We start from the raw sequence: 21,400 nt of genomic DNA on the forward strand, positions 1-21,400 counted from the left end.
CTGAAACTTCTCGAGCACCCTCCCTACAGTCCAGACCTTGCTCCCTGCGACTTTGCACTGTTCCCGCATGTGAAAATGAAGCTAAAAGGGAGGCAGTTTTCCAGTGATAAGGACCTTCTACGGGCTTGGGACAACGAGTGTGCTTTACTCCCTAGTGAAACTTGGCAGAACTGCTTTAAAGATTGGTTTCTGAGGATGGAGAGGTGTATTGAATGTAGAGGAAATTACTTTGAAAAAATTAAATAAACAAAGCTGTATTGCAAAACTTTCCTAGTACCCTTTGTATGTCTGTATATTTGCCCATTAGATTAGATGCAGTTGGGGAATTTCTTTACTTGTTACTGGCAACAGTTGTGCAATTTTTTGAGCAACAGAGCTTTTTTTTGCATTTGCCTGAGTGAGTGTAAGCCTCTTAACTATTTTGTATTTTTAAAAAAAATAAATTTTATTTTATTTAATGCTTTTTTTTTTTGCTTGCTTGAATTGAGGTGGCATTTAGCACCTCTTCAGCATTGCCAGTTGCAATGTGCAAAGTTACTTTAATGTTGTATAACATGGGTGCCATTCTGCCATCCTGAGAACAGATTATTTTCTGAAAATCTAATGTGTGCATCAACTGCCTAGTTTCTATAAGAAGTGTACAATTGTGTAGATTTCCAAGAATCGCCAAATTTCAAAGTTCAATGAAGATGAGAGGTTCACTGATAAACTTGACTATGAGCTTTAAATTAGTAAGGGTTCCCAATATTAGTTATATCATAAATTTTTGTATCCATTGAATCGGTTAATTATATAATGATGATGTAAGTTTTGATTTTCTTTCTCAAAGTTTTATAATGTTTTATAAAGTTTTATAAGCTTGGGTTTGACATAAGTTCATGAAAAAGGTCTGAAAATTCTTATCTGAATTCCAATTAAATTTTCCTTTGTGGCAACAACTGTTGAAGTTTTTTTTTGTCTGTCGATCTTCTCTGGGAAATTTTTTCTTGAATTACACAACTCGCAAATTACGTTGTTTGATATTTGGTTTGTAGAATTTTGGACTTTGTGCGATACTGTCAGGTTACTTAATTCTCTTTTATTACAATTTCTGGCTGATTTGCTTCTCTTCAGGCTCTCTGCAGTAGTTATTGGCAAATAGCATTAGCATTAGTAGAAGCATATGATGCAAGAAAGAAAGCAAGCTTATGCAGCATCATCCAAAAAAAAAAAAAAAAAAAACTGCTCCCATTTCACCCCTCCGTTTGTTCCAAATATCTGTCCAGCTCAGCCTTGAATTTATTTAGGCTATCAACTTCCACAACAAGGGATGGAAGTCTGTTCCACAAACCAACTACCCGCTGGCTAAAGCCAAATTTCTGCACATCTATCCTACATCTGTCTTTCCTCAATTTGAATTTATGCCCTCTCAGGTGATTATTCTGAGCAAGAGGAAGAATCCCATTAGCATTGAGCATGCTCAAACCATACAAGGCTTTATACACCTCGCCGGTGCCTAGTCTCCAGACATTGTAATTTGCAAAACTTAAGCCTTTCTCCATAAGAGCAATCCTTTGTTCCATTCACTAATCTTGTTGCCCTTCTCTGTACTCGTTCGAGCAGCTCTACATCCTTCTTGAAATGAGGCCTCCAGACCTGTATACAGTAGTACTCAAGGTGTGGTCTGACCATTGCCTTATACAAGGGAATAATCACCTCCTTGTCCCTGCTAGAAAAATTCCTGTATATCATTGACAAGACACCATGAGCTACTCTTGCAGCCCACCTGCACTGCTCAGAAAACTTCATATCTGCCTGCACAATTACCCTCGGGTCCTTTTTCATTCTCTACCACTGACAGTGGTAGAGAACGAACATACCTTATACCTTGTCAGTGTAGTACCACAGAGTTTCTCTGGGGTTACTGTTTCCCATATGTAGTAATTTACATTTGTCAACGTTAAACTTCATTTGCCACCTCTCAGCCCATCTGCTTAACCTTTCCAGATCCTGTTGCAGCAGCATACTGTCAGTAGTGTTCTTAACAACCCTGCCAACCTTTGTATCGTCTGCAAACTTGGACATTAAGCTTGATATACCATTATCAATATCATTTATGAATACAGAAAACAACAATGGACCCAACACTGAACCCTGAGGGACTCCACTAATAACATTAGTCCATGATGAGCAGTGTCCATTGATTACCACTCTCTGTCTTCTCTCCCTCAACCATCCCTTTAACCATAGCAGCAATTTGCTTCCAATGCCCCACTGCTCCAATTTGAGCAGCAGTCTTCCATGTGCAATAGTATCAAAAGCCTTTCTAAGATCCAAATATATAATATCAAAGTTATTCCCTGCATCCAGTTCTTTTGTGACTGCATCATAGTATCCAATGAAGTTGGTCAGGCAAGACTTTCCCTTAACAAAACCATGCTCGGGCACAGCATGGTTTTAAGGGAAACTGAAGTCTTGTCTAGATGATCCTGCAGTGCTTCTTTAACCAGTGCCTCCATTAATTTTCCTGGAACAGAAGTTAAACTCACAGGTCTTTTATTTATTTTCTTTATTTATTTTTATTTATTTTTGCTGTTTTTAATGCAACAATACTTTTGGAGTTTCTGAGTCAGTAAAAAGGTGGACATCACTTTTAGCACTTACTCTAAATTGGGCTCATAGTATTTGCAACTTTATATGTAAAATATTTGCCAATTAAGTGAATATTGTATGTCTAGTACTATTGCAGAGGACTTTTCAGTCATCCTGTACAACACTATTCAGATTAGAAAATCAGTTTGAGTTTGTTGTTTCTAATAAGAGCATTAACTGATCTAACCAGTCAAGTTGTCTGACCTCTAATTCAGATTTTTTTGTGTATTAATGTTTATTTATTTCACGAAAGAGGATAGCTCAATATTTCATAACTTATAAGACTTTTTTTTTTTTTTTTTTTTGTCAACAGAATAGTAAATATAAACCCAGCAATTTTCTTAACAGAAAATTGCTGGGTTAATATTTTTAACTTGTGACCACCTGTTATGACAAAATATTAAGCATGATTATAGTTTAACAAAGAATAAAAGAGCTATTGCAACAGGATCTAGAAAAGTTGGGCAGATAGGCTGAGAAGTGGCAACTGAAGTTTAACATTGATGAATGGAAAGTACTGCATATGGTTAGCAATTACTCCAGAGAAATATACCAACTGTGTGGTACTACACTCAGTGGTAGAGAATGAAAAAGATTTGTGGGTAATTCTGCAGTCAAATATGAAGTTTTCTGAGTAGTGCAGACAGGCTGCCAGAGCAGGTCATGGGTCCTGTTAATGATATACAGGAATTTTTCTAGTAGGGAAAAGGAAGTGATTATCCCTTTGTATAAGGCAATGGTCAGGCCATGCCTTGAGTACTGCGTAAAGGCTTCATTTTAGGAAGGATGTAGAGTTGCTAGAACAAGTACAGAGAAGTGCAACCAGATTGGTGAGAGGAATGAATGAAAAGCTTAAGTTCTGCAAATTGCAGCATCTGGAGACTAGGCCTTAAACACCTCAATCAGATCATCTGCAAGGTGATTGATTGAGGTGTATAAGGCCTTAAATGGTTTGAGCAGGCTCATTGCTGATGGGATTCTTTCTCTTGCTCAGATTACAAATGTGAGTGGACATAAATTGTTTTTGTTTTTTTTTTTTCCCTGGCTGATGCTGTATAAGCTTTTAGCTTTCTTGCATCATACGCCTTTGCTAATGCTAAATTCAAATTGAGGAAAGACAGTTGTAGAATAGATGTGTGGAAATTTGCCTTCGCGAGCAGGTTGATTGTTGGAACAAACTTCCATCTGTCATTGTGGAAGTTGATAGCTTAAATAAATTCGAGGCAGGCCTGTCAAATGGATGGGTGAAATGTGAAGGGTTTTTTTTTTTTTGGCTGATGCTGTATAAGCTTGCTTTCTTGCATCAAACGCCTCTACTAATGCTAATGTTAATTGCAAAATGGTTTAAATATGAACAGCTGTCTTGTTTAAAATGTGTTTAATAAAGTTATTTCATTATTTTAATACAAAATGAAAGAAATAGATTTTTTCTGAATTAAAATTCTGCGAGTTGAGCAAACAGAGCTTTAAATGCATCAAAGTGAATTATATGCCTCTTTTACAGTTTGTTTTTACCTGCTCTTTTTTGTTTCAGATTATACTACTCTGCATTTTGAAAAAAATTTACTATTTTCTCTGAAATGGGCGTTTCTGAATCATTTTTAATACTGATTTCAAAAATGACTTCCATTTGTTTCCGTCACATCAGGTTTCTTCAGAAATTACAAAAGAAAATTTAATTTTTTCACTAATTTTTATTAATTTTGACAGAATTTGTGCACTGAAATTATAACAGAATGCTGCTTTTACCAGACTTTTATACAGGGTGTCTCAAAAATACATGGCATAACTTCAGGAACGAGTTCCTCATATGTAGACAATAAAAATATTTTATATCAACATAGTTCTGGAAATGCTTGGTTTTCGAGTTATTAACTAGAATGTCTCATCTCCCGCAGGTGGTTTCCTTCATCACAAGGTATTGACAGAATTTGGTGGTTTTCCATTCTGACCATGTACTCAAATCAGGAGCAAGCAGATATGGACTTTATGTATGGTTTGGCGAACGGCAAAACTTTGCCAGGCCTTCTCTGGAGGCCCGTCGTTTGTACCACGAAAGGTTCCCAGAACGAAGATATCCAGACAGAAAAGCATTTGAAGGTATCCATCGCCGCCTTTGTGAACATGGGACCTTAACACCTCGTGCTGCCGACAGAGGATGACCAAGATCTACGACTCCTGAAGTAGAGGAGGAGATTTTGGATGTTGTGCATGCCACTCCTGGAATCAGCACACGCAGAATAGCAATGCAACTGGCTGTTCAACGATTTGGAGAGTGTTGCGAGAACACCAACTGTATCCTTACCATCTGCAACAGGTACAGGCCTTGTCACCAGCAGATCACCCTGCACGAGTAATGTTCTGTCAGTGGTTCTTGCAGCAGTGTGATACAACTCCTCACTTTCCTGCTTCAGTGATATTCACAGGTGAAGCACAGTTCGCACGAGACGGAATCCAAAACTTTCACAATCAGCATGTATGGGCTGAGGAAAACCCACATGCACTTCTTCCATCACATCACCAACCGCGGTTCAACATCTTGGCGGGTGTTTTTGGTGATAAGTTATTTGGGCCCCATGTACTTCCAAACAAACTCACAGGGCAGGCATACAGAAACTTTCTGGAAAACAACATGCCTGATTTCTTGGATGACACCACTGATCATTCGTCAACAAGTACACTTCATGTACGATGATACTCCCGCACATTTCAGCCACCTAGCCCGCAATTACCTGAATCGAAGGTTTCCTGGTCGGTGGATAGGTAGAGGCCTCCACACTCTGCTGCTGGCCTCCACACTCACTGATTTAAACCCACTAGATTTCTTCTTGTGGGGCCATTTAAAGTCATTGGTGTATTTAACTCCGGTAGCTGATGTGGAAACTCTCCACAATCGAATTGTGGCAGGTTGTGAGACAATACAAAACATGCCAGGGATTTGGCATTGTCTTCGCGAGTCCATGAGACATCGATGTGAGGCCTGTATTCAGGCAGAAGGTGGACATTTTGAACAATTACTATAAGGTGATGTGAACAGTTAAGTGTCATAGACAGACCTTCAAAACATGGAAACCAAACATTTCCGGAACTATGTTGATATAAAATATTTTTATTGTCTACATATGAGGAACTCATTCCTGAAGTTATGCCGTGTATTTTTGAGACACCCTGTATTTGTGTTGAAAACACTATTAAAAGGGCAGTGTGGTAAAAACTCCACTAAACATTCACCTCTCATTTTTAAAATGGATCTACAATGGGTCAATTTTTTTTTCTTGCAGATCCTTCTACTTTACAGTTCTTCAGCATCCAGCAATAGTAGTCAGCCATCATGCTGACATTCTGCCTTCTCTGATACCTCATCTCTATGTCTTTAATGTACTAGTGAAACTCCTCACCCTGTTCTTCCCCAACACTTCTTAGATTTTCATAGAGATTCAAAGAAAACAGGCATGGATTAGTAAATCCATGCCTGTTTTTCTCTTTTATTCATATTCTCTCAAAATCTTGGTCCCTCATCAGTTTGCAAATTTGAGGTCTAACAAATATACCTTGTTTTATCTTCTCTTGGGCGATTGATAGGAATTTAATACAAAGGTAGTTGAAGCAGAGACCGTCCTGAAGTAAAGCTTTCACAAACTGTTTCATCAAATCCAGTGATGTGCAAGGGTGGGAAAAAGGACAGGACAGTTTTAGGGTCTATCAGTGGTTTATGAACTATGTTCTTTGATCCAAGCAACAAACTGCCCCATTCGCACAAAAAGCAAGGCATTTTTATTTCCATTGTGGAGAAGCACACCTTTGAGAATCCTCTTTGATGAGTCAGTAAAAAGTCTCACTGTGTAGGATTGTAACTATAGTCGAAGCTCTATATAACGACCCGGTCTTTATATCAGAAGGACATTATATCAGTCGTTCATAAAATCAATGACAAAGCAAGTAAATGCTTGAAAATTTAATGTAATGCTACTAATACAATATAGTATAATCTTATTTATATATTAAACATAAATTAAAATTTATGTATTAAACAAGAAAATTGTGATTTTAAATTTTGCATTGATTGTAGAGCGCAGTAAGGTTACAATTAAATTGTCAAGTTCACTACTTTGGCTACATACCTATTAAGACATAACAAGAGAATTGTTTCACACTTTAAAAGAGAATTATGAAGGTTCGCATTAGCAGTTATTTCACTTTTGCAGTTAGGCTGCGCATGAAAAAAATCGCCATACAAATTCTAATCCTTGATGAGCACCTTTTACTGAACTTGTTTCAACCACAGTAGGTTCCTCATCTTCATAACTACAAATTTCAAAAGATTCCTTTATGTCTATAGTGAGTTCCTCTTCATTCGTGCATATCCTGAAACATTCAATGTCCACATCCCCTTAAGTTTTCCTGTAAGTTTAGATGATGACACAATGTGAAACTTCACACATTTCATCATTCAGTTGGCAATCACATTTTCATCAACTTCATCCCATGCTGAAACACATAAATACATTTGCCTGCAAGATGTCGATTTCTCAGCATTGGTTTTTGCTTTCAAGACAGAGCACAATTTTGTTTAATAGCATTCTTTGATAGTTTTTCTTTAAATGATTTTCCTTCCATTCATTTGTAGCGCCAATGTCCATGGCTGCAATTTCTGCACACTTTTTTGAAAGACAGACTATGACAAGTCTTAAATTTCTGGAACCATCATTTGAACTTTTTAAGTTCTTCAAAATCCATTTGATGCACAAATGATTGAACATTAGCTTTTAAAAGATTACCATTCACAAGGTTTCTGCATGCATCATTATTATCCATTACTAAAGGACACTTTCAAGATCTGGATACCTTGCCTTTTGTGCTCTTATCCTACTGGATGCAGCAGATTTCTCTAAATTTTCGATCTTTTCCGATCTTTCAGAATAGTGAACAGAGTACTCTTAGGAATGCAGAACTGTTTGCTGATGTCAGTCTTAGAAGCATACCATTATCTATAAATGGTTATCAAATGAACTAATGAGACTCGTGATAGAGAAGAAAAATGCATGGGATGCATATAAATTATCAGGTGACGCAGAAGCCTGTGGCAGATATAAGCTAGTCTGTAATCAGGTCACAAAGGAGGTTCGGCAGGCGAAGGCGGATTACGAGAAATCTTTGGCAAAAGATGCTAAGAAAAACAGCAAGGATTTCTTTACTTATATAAACTCTAAAAGGAAGGGGATGAATCTGATTGGTCCACTTGACATCGATGGTTCGACTGTTGATGATCCTGCTCAGATAGCAAACAAACTGAATGAGTATTTTGCATCTACATTCACACGTGAGGAATTATTACAATTTGAAAATGGAAGAAGGTTATCAAATTGTAGCAGTGTGCTTAATGATTTTGTAATAACTGAGAGCAAAGTGGAGGAGAAATTGTTGAAGTTAAACACAAGAAAGGCACCTGGGGTGGATGGGATCTATCCAGTTATTTTAAAGGAGGCGGCAAAGCAACTAAGCAAACCCTTAGCCATAATTATGAGAGCATCCTTGGACTCAGGGGAGGTTCCCACGGACTGGAGATGTGCAAATGTGTCCCCAATTCACAAAGGTGGATCGAAGGGTGACACGAGTAATTACAGACCAGTTAGTTTAACTTCTGTTCCGGGTAAAATAATGGAGTCGCTGGTTAAAGATGCATTGCAGGATCATCTAGACAAGACTGCAGCAATAATTCAAACACAGCATGGGTTTGTTAAGGGAAAGTCTTGTCTGACAAATTTGATTGGTTATTATGATGTGGTCACAAAGGAACTGGATGCAAAAAATAATTTTGATATCATATACTTGGATTTCGGGAAAACTTTTGACACTGTTGCGCATGGAAGACTACTGTACAAATTGGAGCAGAATGGTATTAAGGGTAAGTTGCTACAATGGATAAAAGGATGGTTAAGTGGGAGAAGACAGAGGGTGGTAATCAATGGGTGCTGCTCTTCGTGGACTAATGTTATTAGTGGAGTCCCACAGGGTTCGGTGTTGGGTCCACTGTTGTTTTGTGTATTTATCAATGATATTGATGAAGGTATATCAGGCTTAATGTCGAAGTTTGCAGATGACACAAAGGTTGACAGGGTTGTTAATGACAGTAATGGCAGTGTGCTACTGCAACAGGATCTAGATAATTTGGGTAGATTGGCTAAGAAGTGGCAACTGAAGTTCAACCTTGACAAATGCAAAGTACTGTATATGGGTAGAAGTAACCCCAGAGAAACGTACCAACTGTGTGGTACTACACTTAAGGTGGTAGAAAATGAAAAAGAGCTGGGAGTAATTGTGCAGTCAGATATGAAGTTTTCTGAGCAGTGCAGACAGGCTGCTAGGGCGGGTCATGGGGTTTTGTCAATGATATATAGGAATTTTGCTAGCAGGGAAAAGATGATTGTCCCTCTGTATAAGGCAATGGTCAGGCCACGCCTTGAGTACTGCGTACAGGTCTGGAGGCCTCATTTTAGGAAGGATGTAGATTTTCTTGAGCGTGTACAGAGAAGAGCAACACGATTGGTGAGGGGAATGAAGGGATTCTCTTACCAAGAGAGGCTTAAGTTCTGCAAATTGCAGTGGCTGGAGACTAGGCACCTGCGCGGTGATCTGATTGAGGTCTATAAGGCCTTGAATGGGTTGAGCACGCTGAATTCTGATGGGATCCTTCCACTTGTTCAGATTATCAACCTACGGGGACATAAGTTCAAATTAAGAAAGGACAGATGTAGAATAGATGTGCAGAAATTTGCCTTTAGCCAGCGGGTGGTTAATTGGTGGAACAAACTTCCATCTGTCGTGGAAGTTGATACCTTAAATAAATTTAAGGAGGAACTGGACAGGCATTTGGAGGGAATGGTGTGATTTTTTTTTTTTTTTTGGCTGATGCTGCATAAGCTCCTACACTTGCTTTCTTGCATCATGTGCCACTACTACTACTACTACAGCTTACAAAATCTTAATTTTCTGTGATTGGCAAAGGTAGCTGCTTTCTTGGAGCCATAGCGATAAACATACACTGTAACTGACTTCTAGCCAATGTTCATTTGATTACCGCACCATGAGAAAAGAGTGTGGGAAATCTTAAAAAATGATTTCTCATGCTCAGGCTGCAATTACTCAATATATTGGAAATGTTCTGTTATTTAAAAATGCAAATATTGTAATAAGAAAGTGGAAATTCAGATTTAGAGGTAGAAATTTATGGTGTTATAGAAAAATCCTTTTATTTTTAAGTTTTTTATTATTGCATTAAAATAGCATTAGGTTAATAAGAAATTGGTTGGGACCAACCACATGGGGCATTATAATCTGTTGGGATGTTAAAAAGAGGGTGCTATAAAGAGCTTCAACTCTAATTCCTAAATAGTTCATTAAGTTGTTTATATTATTGCAAAAAAACATAGAATCATACTCAGAAAAATAGGGGACTGGTTCTTGTTCTCTTTTCTTGTACTATGAGAAAAACATCCCATGTGCTAAGAAGATTTTTTGACTTAAGTGTAGAACCAAGTTCTTCAGATTCCTTTGGTAAATTTAAATCTCTTACCAGATCATTGAGGTCATGCTGTGAAAACAGTTAAGGGCTTTACTCAATCTCCAGGCATGTAGACTTCAGGGTCATCTTCAGAAGCTTCACTTTCGGCATTCCTGCTGCTACATTCTCCAATACAAATAGAAGGCATGCAATCAGCATGCCCTCTATTTGTATTGGAGAATGACGGAATGTTAGACGGAATATTAGGATACACAGTGCGCGTCTTACTGTTTGTATTATATCCCTCTACATTAATTAAACAAAAATAACAGTGATCATCATCAGTAGTTTGTAGGCTCCTGCCAATCATGGAAATTGCAACTGGCATAGCCTTCTTTTTATTATTTTTTCACAATCTCAATGCTTCAACATGAGTTCGGCAAACTTTATGTGGAGCCTGTTGTTTATGTTGGTCATCAAGTTTTGCTCCGACATAAGCACAATATATATTTTTTACAGATTTTGTAATATTTTGTCTTTGCTTGAGGACTTCATAACTTCCAAAGATATAACAAAGTAAGTTTGGATTGTTCAAGCTTTCATGAAGCCATTTTACTCACTTTTCAGCATGAGTTTGACACAGTAACATCAAAAATAAACTGAGCTCACACTGCTTGATGGAGTTCTCAGGTCAAGAAACAAATGACTGAAGTCATTGTTGCCAACATGTGAACATTTTGTTTACAAATTCCTAGCAATTACTCCTAACTTAATACATTCAGCAAACTCAAAAATAGCTGAAAATGGCATCGTTTTAGTTGTATCTCATATTGTGGCACACTTCTTCATTGGTGAAGTGTTACTTATTTAAATTGCATAAGTGCAATATCATGGTAGGCTGCTCCTTCCCACCTGGTCTCCGTAGCCAGGTGGGAAGGAGCAGCAGAGCGTAGCACACGCTTCTTGATTAGATTGGGGTTTGAGTCTGTCACCACCAAATACGGAGGATGCGGAAAGATCAGGGAATGACCACCGCATATTCCCGGAGCAATATGGCCTTAGTTGCTAATGCTCCTAAAAACCAAATAACAAATAACAACAACAATATCATGGCAAATATTGAAGGTATTCACAATATGAGACCTAAAATGATGCCATTTTCAGCTGTTTCAGTTTGCTGTGTACTAACATGATGCTATTGCACAAGCTTGTATGTTGTTAAACTTTCATTCAGCCTGAGGCTTAAACCTTAAAAGCATTTTAGTCTGATTCACTTCATACACCATCAGGCATCTCCATATTATGGAGTTATACTTCATAACTGAATTGCCATCATTTCATCACCAGGGTCCTACCCACCTACTGAAGATAGGCCAAATAGCCTAGAATCAGTGCCGTCTGGGTGGTGGTGGTGGTGGTATCCTCTGAGAATAAGTAACAATAGCTTTCTCCATTGGTAATGCATTACTTATTCGAAGTAGTGCATTATCATGGCAACTTGTTGTGAAGGTATTCACAATATGAGATACACCTAAAATGATGCCGTTTTCAGCTATTTTTGAGTTTGCTGCATACTAACATTGTGCAATAGCATCATGTACATTTTAAACTTTCACACAGACTGGGGCTAACATGATGCTGTTGCACACACTGTACATTGTTAAACTTTCACGCAGACTGAGGCTTAAGCCCTAAAACCATTTTAGTCTTAATACATTCAATAATACAACTCCTGACATCAACTTAAGTGATTTGTGAAAAAATGGTACGTGATAAAAAAAAAAAATGAATACATCCTGGAATTAGCATAAAAAAACTGATTTAAAAATAGCTATTAGTTTACAAACATCAAAAACCATGCAGAGTGATGTTATTAAAATACCCAGTACTGTATTACATATCATTAACCTTTTCAGCAAGACACACACACACACACATATATATATATATATATATATATATATATATATATATTTAAAGCAATAACAAAAAAAAAGTGAGGGAGACAGAGAGAGAAGATAATATCCATAATAAGAAATATATCATTACAAAATCGATAAAATAAGGATGTTGCCACACAACGTACAAACCTGGCCTCTCATCCAGTGCCAATGGCCAGAATTGCAAGCAAAATAGCAGCTTGTGTCTTCGTTTCTGATGTAAACCACAAGACAAAGGGTAAAAACATAAACATAAATAAAAATGAGAATAAAATTTAATTACCAAAATAAATGTAACTTAAAATAGTTTGTTCCAGCAATCAACTACTCTCTGGCTGAAGGCAATTTGAATTTATTCCCCTTGTGTACAGTCTGAGCAAGAGGAAGGATGCCATTAACATTAAGCTTGCTCAATCCATTCAGACCCTTAAACACCTCAGTCAGATCTTGCAGGTGCCTAGTTTCCAGATGCTGCTTTTTTGGCTATTATGAATGAAGCAAAAAGAAAGTAAATCTCATTCATGTAACTTCTATATAATATCAGCTACCCTGATGTGTAATGCATAAAAACTGCACAGACTTTTTTTTTTTTTTTGCATCAGATCAGTACAGTGGATGAACAATCCATCAAGCTGGATGATTATTTGCATTTTTCACAGACACACAAAACCTAGTTTTTTGTTATACAGTAATACCCCGAAGTTACGCGATAGGTGGGTCCGACGAAAATCGCGCAAGTCGGGGTACAACTTTGCATATAAATACATATAAATTTTGCTTAATTGGGACCAAGGACTAACAAAAACACTAGTTTAGAAGAAAAATATTAATAAAATTGCAGTTCTTTATACATATTAATACAAAATATGTATTAAAAAAACAAATGACTTACGTTAAAAAGTTATTTCGATGTCGATGGCTTCATAAAATCTAACAAATTCGTCTGACGACACAGCGCGTTCTTTTTTTCACGCAGAATTTCTTCGTAGCAAGCTAATAATTTTTTTTATTCCTTGCTTTGTAGCTATAACGCGTTCTTCGTTCCATGTGCTTTTCGCCGTTGCTTCATTTAGGCCTGTAGCACGTGCAGTATCACATGGTCTTTCATTTCGCTCAAAGCGTTTCACAATTTCATATTTTTTCTCTATCGACAGAGGCGGACTGGCCATAAGCCTTACCGGGGAAACCCCAGTGGGCCAGTGTGATTTTGGCCATAAACCATAGTATGAGGCCACTATAAATTTTCCTGGGTAAGAATTTTTGACCCAGTCCGCCTCTGTTTATCGATAATTGCTTTTCTTTTTCTCTCTGAATCTGCAGTGTCTTCACCAGGACGCTTCCTTTTCACACCTTTTAATTAAGTATTTTACTCATTTTTAGGGAATAAAGCACAATTACAAAACGAGGAGGCACGCTTGATACGCATAAACAAAGCTGCGCGCATGTAGCAACTGAATAAACAACACCATAAAGGCAGAGATACGCTATTAACACCTCACATTTCTAGGGGTTACTACCATAAAACAATAAAAATCCAGTTGCGTTTCTGCTAGTGAAATCTGTTATAAACTGGTAGTAAACTCGATCTAATTGCATTTGCGATTATACCGATAGCTGGAATTGTGTTGGTTTTTACGTTATTATGGTGAAATGTGTTTCCCCTTCACTGATATAAAAAACATAAAAGCAGCAAAGTTGAATTTTGTTCATCTTTCGCTCTCATTCTCCGCCGTCGCACCGTATATCGATAACATATGAAAAACGACCTTGAAGATAGTGGGTGGCAGCGTTGCCAAACGAAAAAATCAAGAACCGCGTAACTCCGAGTTCGCGTAAGTCGGGGTATTACTGTACAGTGGATTCCGGTTATTTGGGCCTCCGGTTACTCGGGGCAGCCGTTTATTTGGGGCAAATCTTAAAAAACAGAACCCAATCGAGAAAATAGCCAGGGTTTACTTTGCTTAATTGGGACAACGTGCCGTTTAATCGGGGCAGGAGACCGCAGCACTGGAGATCACCTTACGATTATCTCTGACCGTACCATGTGGTTCGGTCCCATTTTTGGAGGTCACAATCATAAAATAATAAAAACAATTAGCAGTCACCTGTTTATTGGGCTTTTCTGTTAGTGCAATCTATCATAAACGGATAGTAAACTCGATCTTATTGAATTTGATAATACAGACAGCTGGAATTCTGTGGGTTATTATGGTAAAATGTGTTTACACTTCCATGAAATCTTCAATCATATAAAAAAATTAATTTTCATAATCTTCTCTTCATTCCTATTTTTAAAGATTCATAACTTGTTATTCCGTTCTCACTTGTGCGTATCGTGTTACTTGCAATTTTTTTTTCCCTTGTTCTTTGTTATTGATTGCTTATCTTTTTATTGTTTTAAATTTTAACCCCCACCCACAAATGTCAGTGAACAGAAATGTCAACTAGTTAGTATGTACATATTACAGTACTTATTAATTATTCCGATTTTCACGTATAATTTAATTTTTTTAATTGGTAAGGTAATAAAGGGTAAATTTGTGGAATATATCTTTACTTTTATAGCCTGTGGATAAAATTCCTCCTATTTTCGCTAATTATAATCGCTGTTTAATAGAACTAAAATTCAATTCACAAACGTGATCACAATGAACAGCGCTTACTACACATCGTATAGAGAACAGTACTTTACTTAGGTGACTCCATTGTAACGTGATTTGATTGTATAGTGAACCAATTGTAAAGCGGGGATCCATTGTATTTTTAACTTTTTTTTTACGTGAAACTTCGAATAATTGGGCAGCTGCTTAATCGGGCCATAATGCACTAGTCCCGATGTGTCCCAATTAACTGGAATCGACTGTACCTTGTTCTTTAAATTTTTTTATATATTCTCTCGATTTAACTTTCCATAAACAAGGAGTTCCCCCGTATAGTTTGAACTCGACAGAGAAAACCCCTGTTTATAAATTCTTTGGATGTTTTAACACTAATGCACAGAATTGGAGAAATTAAGCTCAAACACCATGTTAGATGCATATTATTTTTGTAACTGCTTTGCTTTCTTTGCAGATAAATCTAGCAAAAGTCTACTGCTCATTAACTTTCAGTTTTGTTTGTATTTATTTTCATCTGCAAATTACTGTGATTTTCTCTTGCTAGACTGCATTTAAGTCAATTAGCTGAAAAAATTGCCGACCAAAAGCCTCTCGGTCCTTGTTGTTTTTAGGTAACCTGTATTCTACTGTACTATATATTCTAGATAGAATTAAACAAGTATAGTGTATTATAAATTGCACTCAAACAGAAAAAATGTTAATAGTTTGCCCTTAACTTTATTCTTACAATTGAAGCTGCTATTGTGAGGATAATGAAAGCCAGGAAAAGAATGCAACATAATGTTCTAGTTGCAGAGGTATGTCAAATTTATAAAATATTTATTTGTTTATTTTATTTATATTTTGCTAGTCCATTCACTCTTTAATGCATGACATATACAGTAAAATTGGGCTACAGAGTCCTATCTGATAAGAGGTTTTTTTTTTTTTTTAACTTGTTTAACCTTATTCTCATTTGGTTGCACTTTGTGCCAATACAGTGTAAAAATACTGTATATTAAATTTTTGTTGATAAAGCATTTTCCAACTGCCAACCGCTCTAGGAGTGTACTTAATTTTGTGAAAAGTACATTCTGCTTCTATTGATTATTTATTATTGATTGCTCTAGACTTTTTAGTATTTTTGGAAGACATTAATATTCCTCTTTCTGCAGTTTTTTTTTTTTTTCAGCTGCAATTCTACTTAAATTTTTTGTTTTAAGCAGATACAAATCTGGTTAAAACAAAAAAAATTCCAAGAACTAAGTTGACAAATTTCATCAGAAAAAGAAAGTTTCATGTTTTTAAATTGCGTGTATGTTACTTTAGTGAAATTACATTAAATAAAATATAGAATTTAATTAAAAATATTTTCAAATTGTAATAAATTAAAAATAAAAAAAATTTTTACATAATCCAGCAGAATCCAGTTCATTTAGATGGTATTGAAATACAAATATGATGAAAAGAAAAAGAAAATTTTATGAATATGTTTATATTAAAACAAAATTCCATTTTGTTTTTAGTGATAAGTAAAATTGTTTGAATTTTTAGAATTAGCACTAAAAGTACACCCAATAAACATCATGAATTTTGGAAACACCAAAATCTATGCAGTAGATTTTGATGTTTCCAGAATAATTGAAAGTGGACGTTTTTTTTGTGTGTAGGATAACCTGTCAATGCAAAATAGGAGCAAACTCAGCAACACAGGTTTTGAGGTCATTAGTAATTTCAAAAGCTGCAGCATCTTGACCATCTGAATCCATGTAAATAGAAAACTGAAGCCAGCTGGAGTTGTGAACATTGAAATCACCAAGGAAAATTACTTCACTTTTGGGAAAGTTAGACTAGAGAAAATCCAAGATTCAAAGAAAGGTCAAAAAATTTTTGAGTGACTTGTAGAATTGGGAGAATGATAGAGGCAATATGTGAATTTGATAGAATGGGATAGAGAAATTTTAAGCTAGAGGAGATTCCACATTAGGAAATCTCTGGCAAGGAATATCAGAACAGACACAAGTTGTACCACCTTTGAAGTGAAAGGAATCATAAAGAGCAACTCAGATGAGACAATGTCCTTTTTGAATTTTTTTAGTTTCTATTATGACTGTTTAAAGTAATTCTGTTGAGATGTATCTGTTAATTTGTTATAATGTATTTTTCTGGATGGCTGTATTTAGAGAAATGTTTTAATTATTTTAATTCTTATTGTAAATTGTTTGAAAATGAAATAACTAGAGTGAATAATAATAAATAATGCATGCAAATTTTATTTATTAATTTTTGATAGGTTACAGAGCAGTTAAAATCAAGGTTTATTCCCAGTCCAGTTGTTATCAAGAAGCGTATAGAGGGTCTTATTGAAAGAGAATATCTTACTAGGACAGCTGAAGACAGGTTTGAAAAATTAATTGTTCTCAGTAAATTGGGTTGAACTGCTTTCACTTGGAGATATTTATATATCTTTGATCATTAAAATCTTAAAATATAAATATTAAATTCAAATTATTAATTTAAACTCACTTTTGTTGCTTTTTCTCATACATAAAAGCTCTAATGGTCTCTGTTCTAAGGTCTCCAGGCCGATCACTGTGCTCTCTCTCTTGGATTGGTTTTATAATTAACTTGGTTGGTCAGTTGGATGAAAATAACTTGTTTATAAGGATTTTAAAATCCTTAATTAGTTTATGATGTAACAAAATTTTTCTAATTAATAATGTTGTATTATTAAATAAATGATGAAATAATAATGTTATTATATATTAGGATCATCCAAAAAAAATAGTGCACCATTTTTTTTTTTAAATTACTGCAATAAAAAGATACCTGTCTTGTGAATCTTAACTTTTCCATCTTCTACGAGCAAAAATTATGAAACATTCCTTCAGATAGTTGAGAAACAATTAGCCATTAACTGATGGTAGGTAGCAATGTATATCTCAAATAAAAAGCTGTAATGAGGTTTATGATAGTGGAAAAATGATTCAGAGCAGCATTCACAAATGGCTGAAAACTTTCTGTGATGACTATGCTGCGGACAGGACAAGTCTGAGAACTAGAGAAGCATGAGTAAATTATGCCAGAAGGACGAGTCAGGAAACTAGAGAAGCAAAAGTAAATTATGCCAGGAGGTCAAGTCTGGGAACAAGTGAAACAGTCACAAAACTATGGCTTGCTGTGCTGTCCCATCTGCCATTCAGCTCAGATCTCTCTTGGTGCCTCCATAGCCAGGTGGGAAGGAGCAGCAGTGCGTAGCACACGCTTCTTGATTAGACTGGGGTTCCAGCCCATCACCACCAAATACGGAGGATGCGGAAAGGTCAGGGAATGACCACCGCATATTCCCGGAGCAATATGGCCTTAGTTGCTAATGCTCCTAAAAACCAAATAACAAACAAACAAGCTCAGATCTTGTCCCTTTAGATTACTGCTGTTTAAGGCAATCTGAAGCCATGCACATATGAATTGCCACCTGGTTTCCTTTGTGGCCTTGATGGCCAAACTTAATAGCCCCCTCCTTTTTTTTTTAATAAGCCAAACACAAAAGGTATTAGAACCTATAATACTTAGTGCCAAGTGCAGGTTGAAGGTTGTGAAGACAGAAGAGACTGGTGACGTTAGACTTGAATTTCTGTAGATTGTAATTTTCAAGAAATAGATGAAGGAAGGTTGTTCCATAAAGCTAAAGTTCAAAGGGATAGGTGAGGAAGAAGAAAAGTTGGTTCTGTGAGTTTGAAGTCTGGTTATGGCATGTGGTTGAACTGGTTTGGGAGAGAGAGAGTTGGGGAGGATTACAAAAACCAATTCAGAAGAATAGTGCCCATGGAAGCATCTATAGAAAAGCCATGCAGCAGAGTGGAGAGATTTCGTGAGAGATGTCATTAATTAATGACCTATCTGTTACAGGTCATTAATTAATGCATTTTTTTGGGGGCACTGCCCCAGATGTTGAAACAGTATTCTATAATGGGGCAGATTTGAGATTTGTACAGTGTGAGTAGTTGTTTGGAAGAAAATATTCTTCTGCGGCTAAAGTTTTTTAACTGCAGAAGAAGCAATATTAGTGATATGCATATGCCAAGAGAGATTAGAAGTCAGGGTAATCCCTAATAGAGATATGTGATCTTGTTTAGTAATCTGAGTTTCATTAAAGATAAGCATTGGAGCTTTAGACATCAACTTGTGAGATATAAGACAGGACTGAGTTTTAGAAGATTTGAAATCAACTAAGTTACCTTTACACCATTGAAGAATTACCCAGAAATCGGCATTTAAGTAATTGGTAGTGGATAATTGAGAAGTTGAAGCTATTTGGGCAGGGCAAGGTTTCTCAAACTGGAAGGTGGAATGCAATATTCTATCATCAGCAAAACTGTGGATAGGATTTCTATTCAGTGGAAGAAGGTCATTAATATACAAGAGGAAAAGAGTAGAAAAAAGAACTAAACCTTGTCGAATACCAGCACTAGTGGAGAAGTTAGAAGACAGCTACCATCATTTGCAGAGAGCAATCAGAGAGAAAACTGGAAACCCAATTGCAAAAAAAAACATTTGGATCGCCAACTGTGTTTTTTTTTTTTTTGTTTTTTTTTTTTTTTTGCAGTTGGAAGCTTGTTAAGAAGATCTTTATGCTAAATACAATCCATTAGAAATTCCTTTATGCCTTAGAAATGTCAAGAGCAACTGCTTGAGTTTCACCCATTGTCACAATCACATTTGGACATAATGGGATATAATGTGTTCTAAGGTTATTTTCCCATTTGTTCATTATCCTGGTAGCATTGCATTTTTTTGGTTGGTGGATATTGCAGCAGTAACAAACATTTTATCTGGTATGTTTTTAATATTAGTGTCAATTGTGCAGGAGGTGCCCAAATCCAGAATTCTGCTGGGATGAGGTCTGGATCAGTGTTAAGGCATTTCTCTATCCTCGAAATGCTCTCTTAGAGTGGCATTTCCCCTCTTTCTTGATATATAATTCCTCCTCTCTTAGTGCTACCATGACTTCATAAAGACAGGTTTATGATGTCACATTCAGTTATCACAGAATACAAATACGGGTATATGTAAGAAATTACTGGGTGACCATAATATAATAGTTTGGTTTGGCACAAAGTATATTCTTAGTTCAGCAGGTTGCTTTACTGATATTCTCTTCAAAGCTGAGTGGTCCAGTAATAGTGCACTTTGAAGCCACACCATACTGTGTCTTTAGTTTTGTGTGGTTTCTCAAAAATTGAATGTTATTTTGTCTCTATTTTTTCAGACTGTATATATTGATATCCCAGTAATACTGAATTGACACTTCTAGATATTGACAGACTGGGTTTCAGCTTCCAGTCATACAAGGAACTATAGCACCAAATGAACACATTTTTCGTGAATCCCTGTGGCTTGAAGATTGGAATCTTTAAGGCAGTAATTCTTAGTTTAAGACCAGAAGGAGATGAGGGGATATTCACTGATTCTGCTCAAAAGGGATCCCTGAATGGTGCTGAGCACTTTACACACTGTCTTGACAGTGGATGCCTGGAATCTGCTGCTAGATTAGCAATTCCTCTTATATCTTCAGTTGCTTCTTCACTTAGGAGAATGATGACTCTCAGCAAGGATCTCTGTACTTGGTCTCCCATTCCATCCGCTGTTAATGAAATGTGTTGCTTAATTTCCTTGTGAAATCACTTGCAGATTACATTTTGATGAATCCCATTTTGAATGGGATTCATCAAAATGTAATCAGTATTCAGAGTATTGCCATGGTATTTTTGCGAGTAAAGTGCAATTTTAATATCTCCATTCTTTGCTTGTCTGTTCTAGCAGTGTGATTATGCTCTTTAAAAATCAGCAGTGAGATATTTATACCCTACTTTCCCTACCTTGGTCTACGTGAAATATGGTAATGGTGACAGTGGCACCAATGGTTGCACAAGTCTGAAACTCTCAAATACATGGCCATTGTAGAAGCATACAGCAGTTGAAGTGACTATTTCTCTATAACTACCTTGTATGTTTATACACTGCAGCATTGTAGGCTTATAAATGGTTGAGACTTGAAAATCAGCGTGCAACACTTCTGTGCGAGTTGTAAAAATTAACCTTTGGTGTTAATGTGCTATTATTAACCCTTTTTTTTTTTTTTTTAAGTATAATTACTGCAAGTATGGAATATGATTTGTTTATAGTGGTTATAGCTGTATTGACTGGAACTTGATTAGATAAATATCTGTTACTAGCATATAAAGAAGCAGTTGAAAGCCGCGTCTGTTCAATCACTCATATCGTCGAATTCAACACAACTGCTGACTTGCTTAACCCTGCTAACGAAGTTTCTTTATATCATTAATAAAATCCTTTGATCTTATGTCAGCCTGTCTCCACTGCTCAGTGAATTTTATATCTGACTGCACAATTACTCCAGGTCTTTTTAAATATCTTTAACCTGAGTGTAGAACCACACAGTTGATAAGTTACTCTGGGATTACTGCCCATGTGCAGTACCTTCCCTTTGTCAGTGGTGTCAAAGTTCAGCTGCCATTTCTTGGCCTATTGACCCAATTTTCCTAGATCTTGTTGCAGTGGCTTGCCCTGATTACTGTTGTTAACCTTGACATTAAGCAAACTTTGACTAAGTCAGATATACCTTCATCTATATCATTAATAAATATTGAAAACAACATTGAGCCCAGCACTGAATCCTGGGGGTTTCCACTGGTAACATTAGTCCACAA

At 36.4% G+C, this 21,400-nt stretch overlaps 1 protein-coding gene across 1 annotated transcript in view; it reads left to right on the forward strand.

Annotated features, from left to right (window-relative positions):
* The window catches only part of Cul3 (cullin 3), a 344,806-nt gene that overhangs the window by 298,191 nt on the left and 25,215 nt on the right, over positions 1-21,400 (forward strand). The window contains exons 17-18 of the mRNA XM_090375913.1: positions 15,418-15,487; positions 16,963-17,069. Of these exons, the coding sequence (XP_090232039.1) occupies positions 15,418-15,487; positions 16,963-17,069 (177 nt within the window). The remainder of the gene's footprint in view (positions 1-15,417; positions 15,488-16,962; positions 17,070-21,400) is intronic.

This window comes from Mastigoproctus giganteus, chromosome 6, assembly GCF_048544385.1.
Source record: "Mastigoproctus giganteus isolate SK-2022 chromosome 6, ASM4854438v1, whole genome shotgun sequence".
NCBI classification, from domain to species: domain Eukaryota; kingdom Metazoa; phylum Arthropoda; class Arachnida; order Uropygi; family Thelyphonidae; genus Mastigoproctus; species Mastigoproctus giganteus.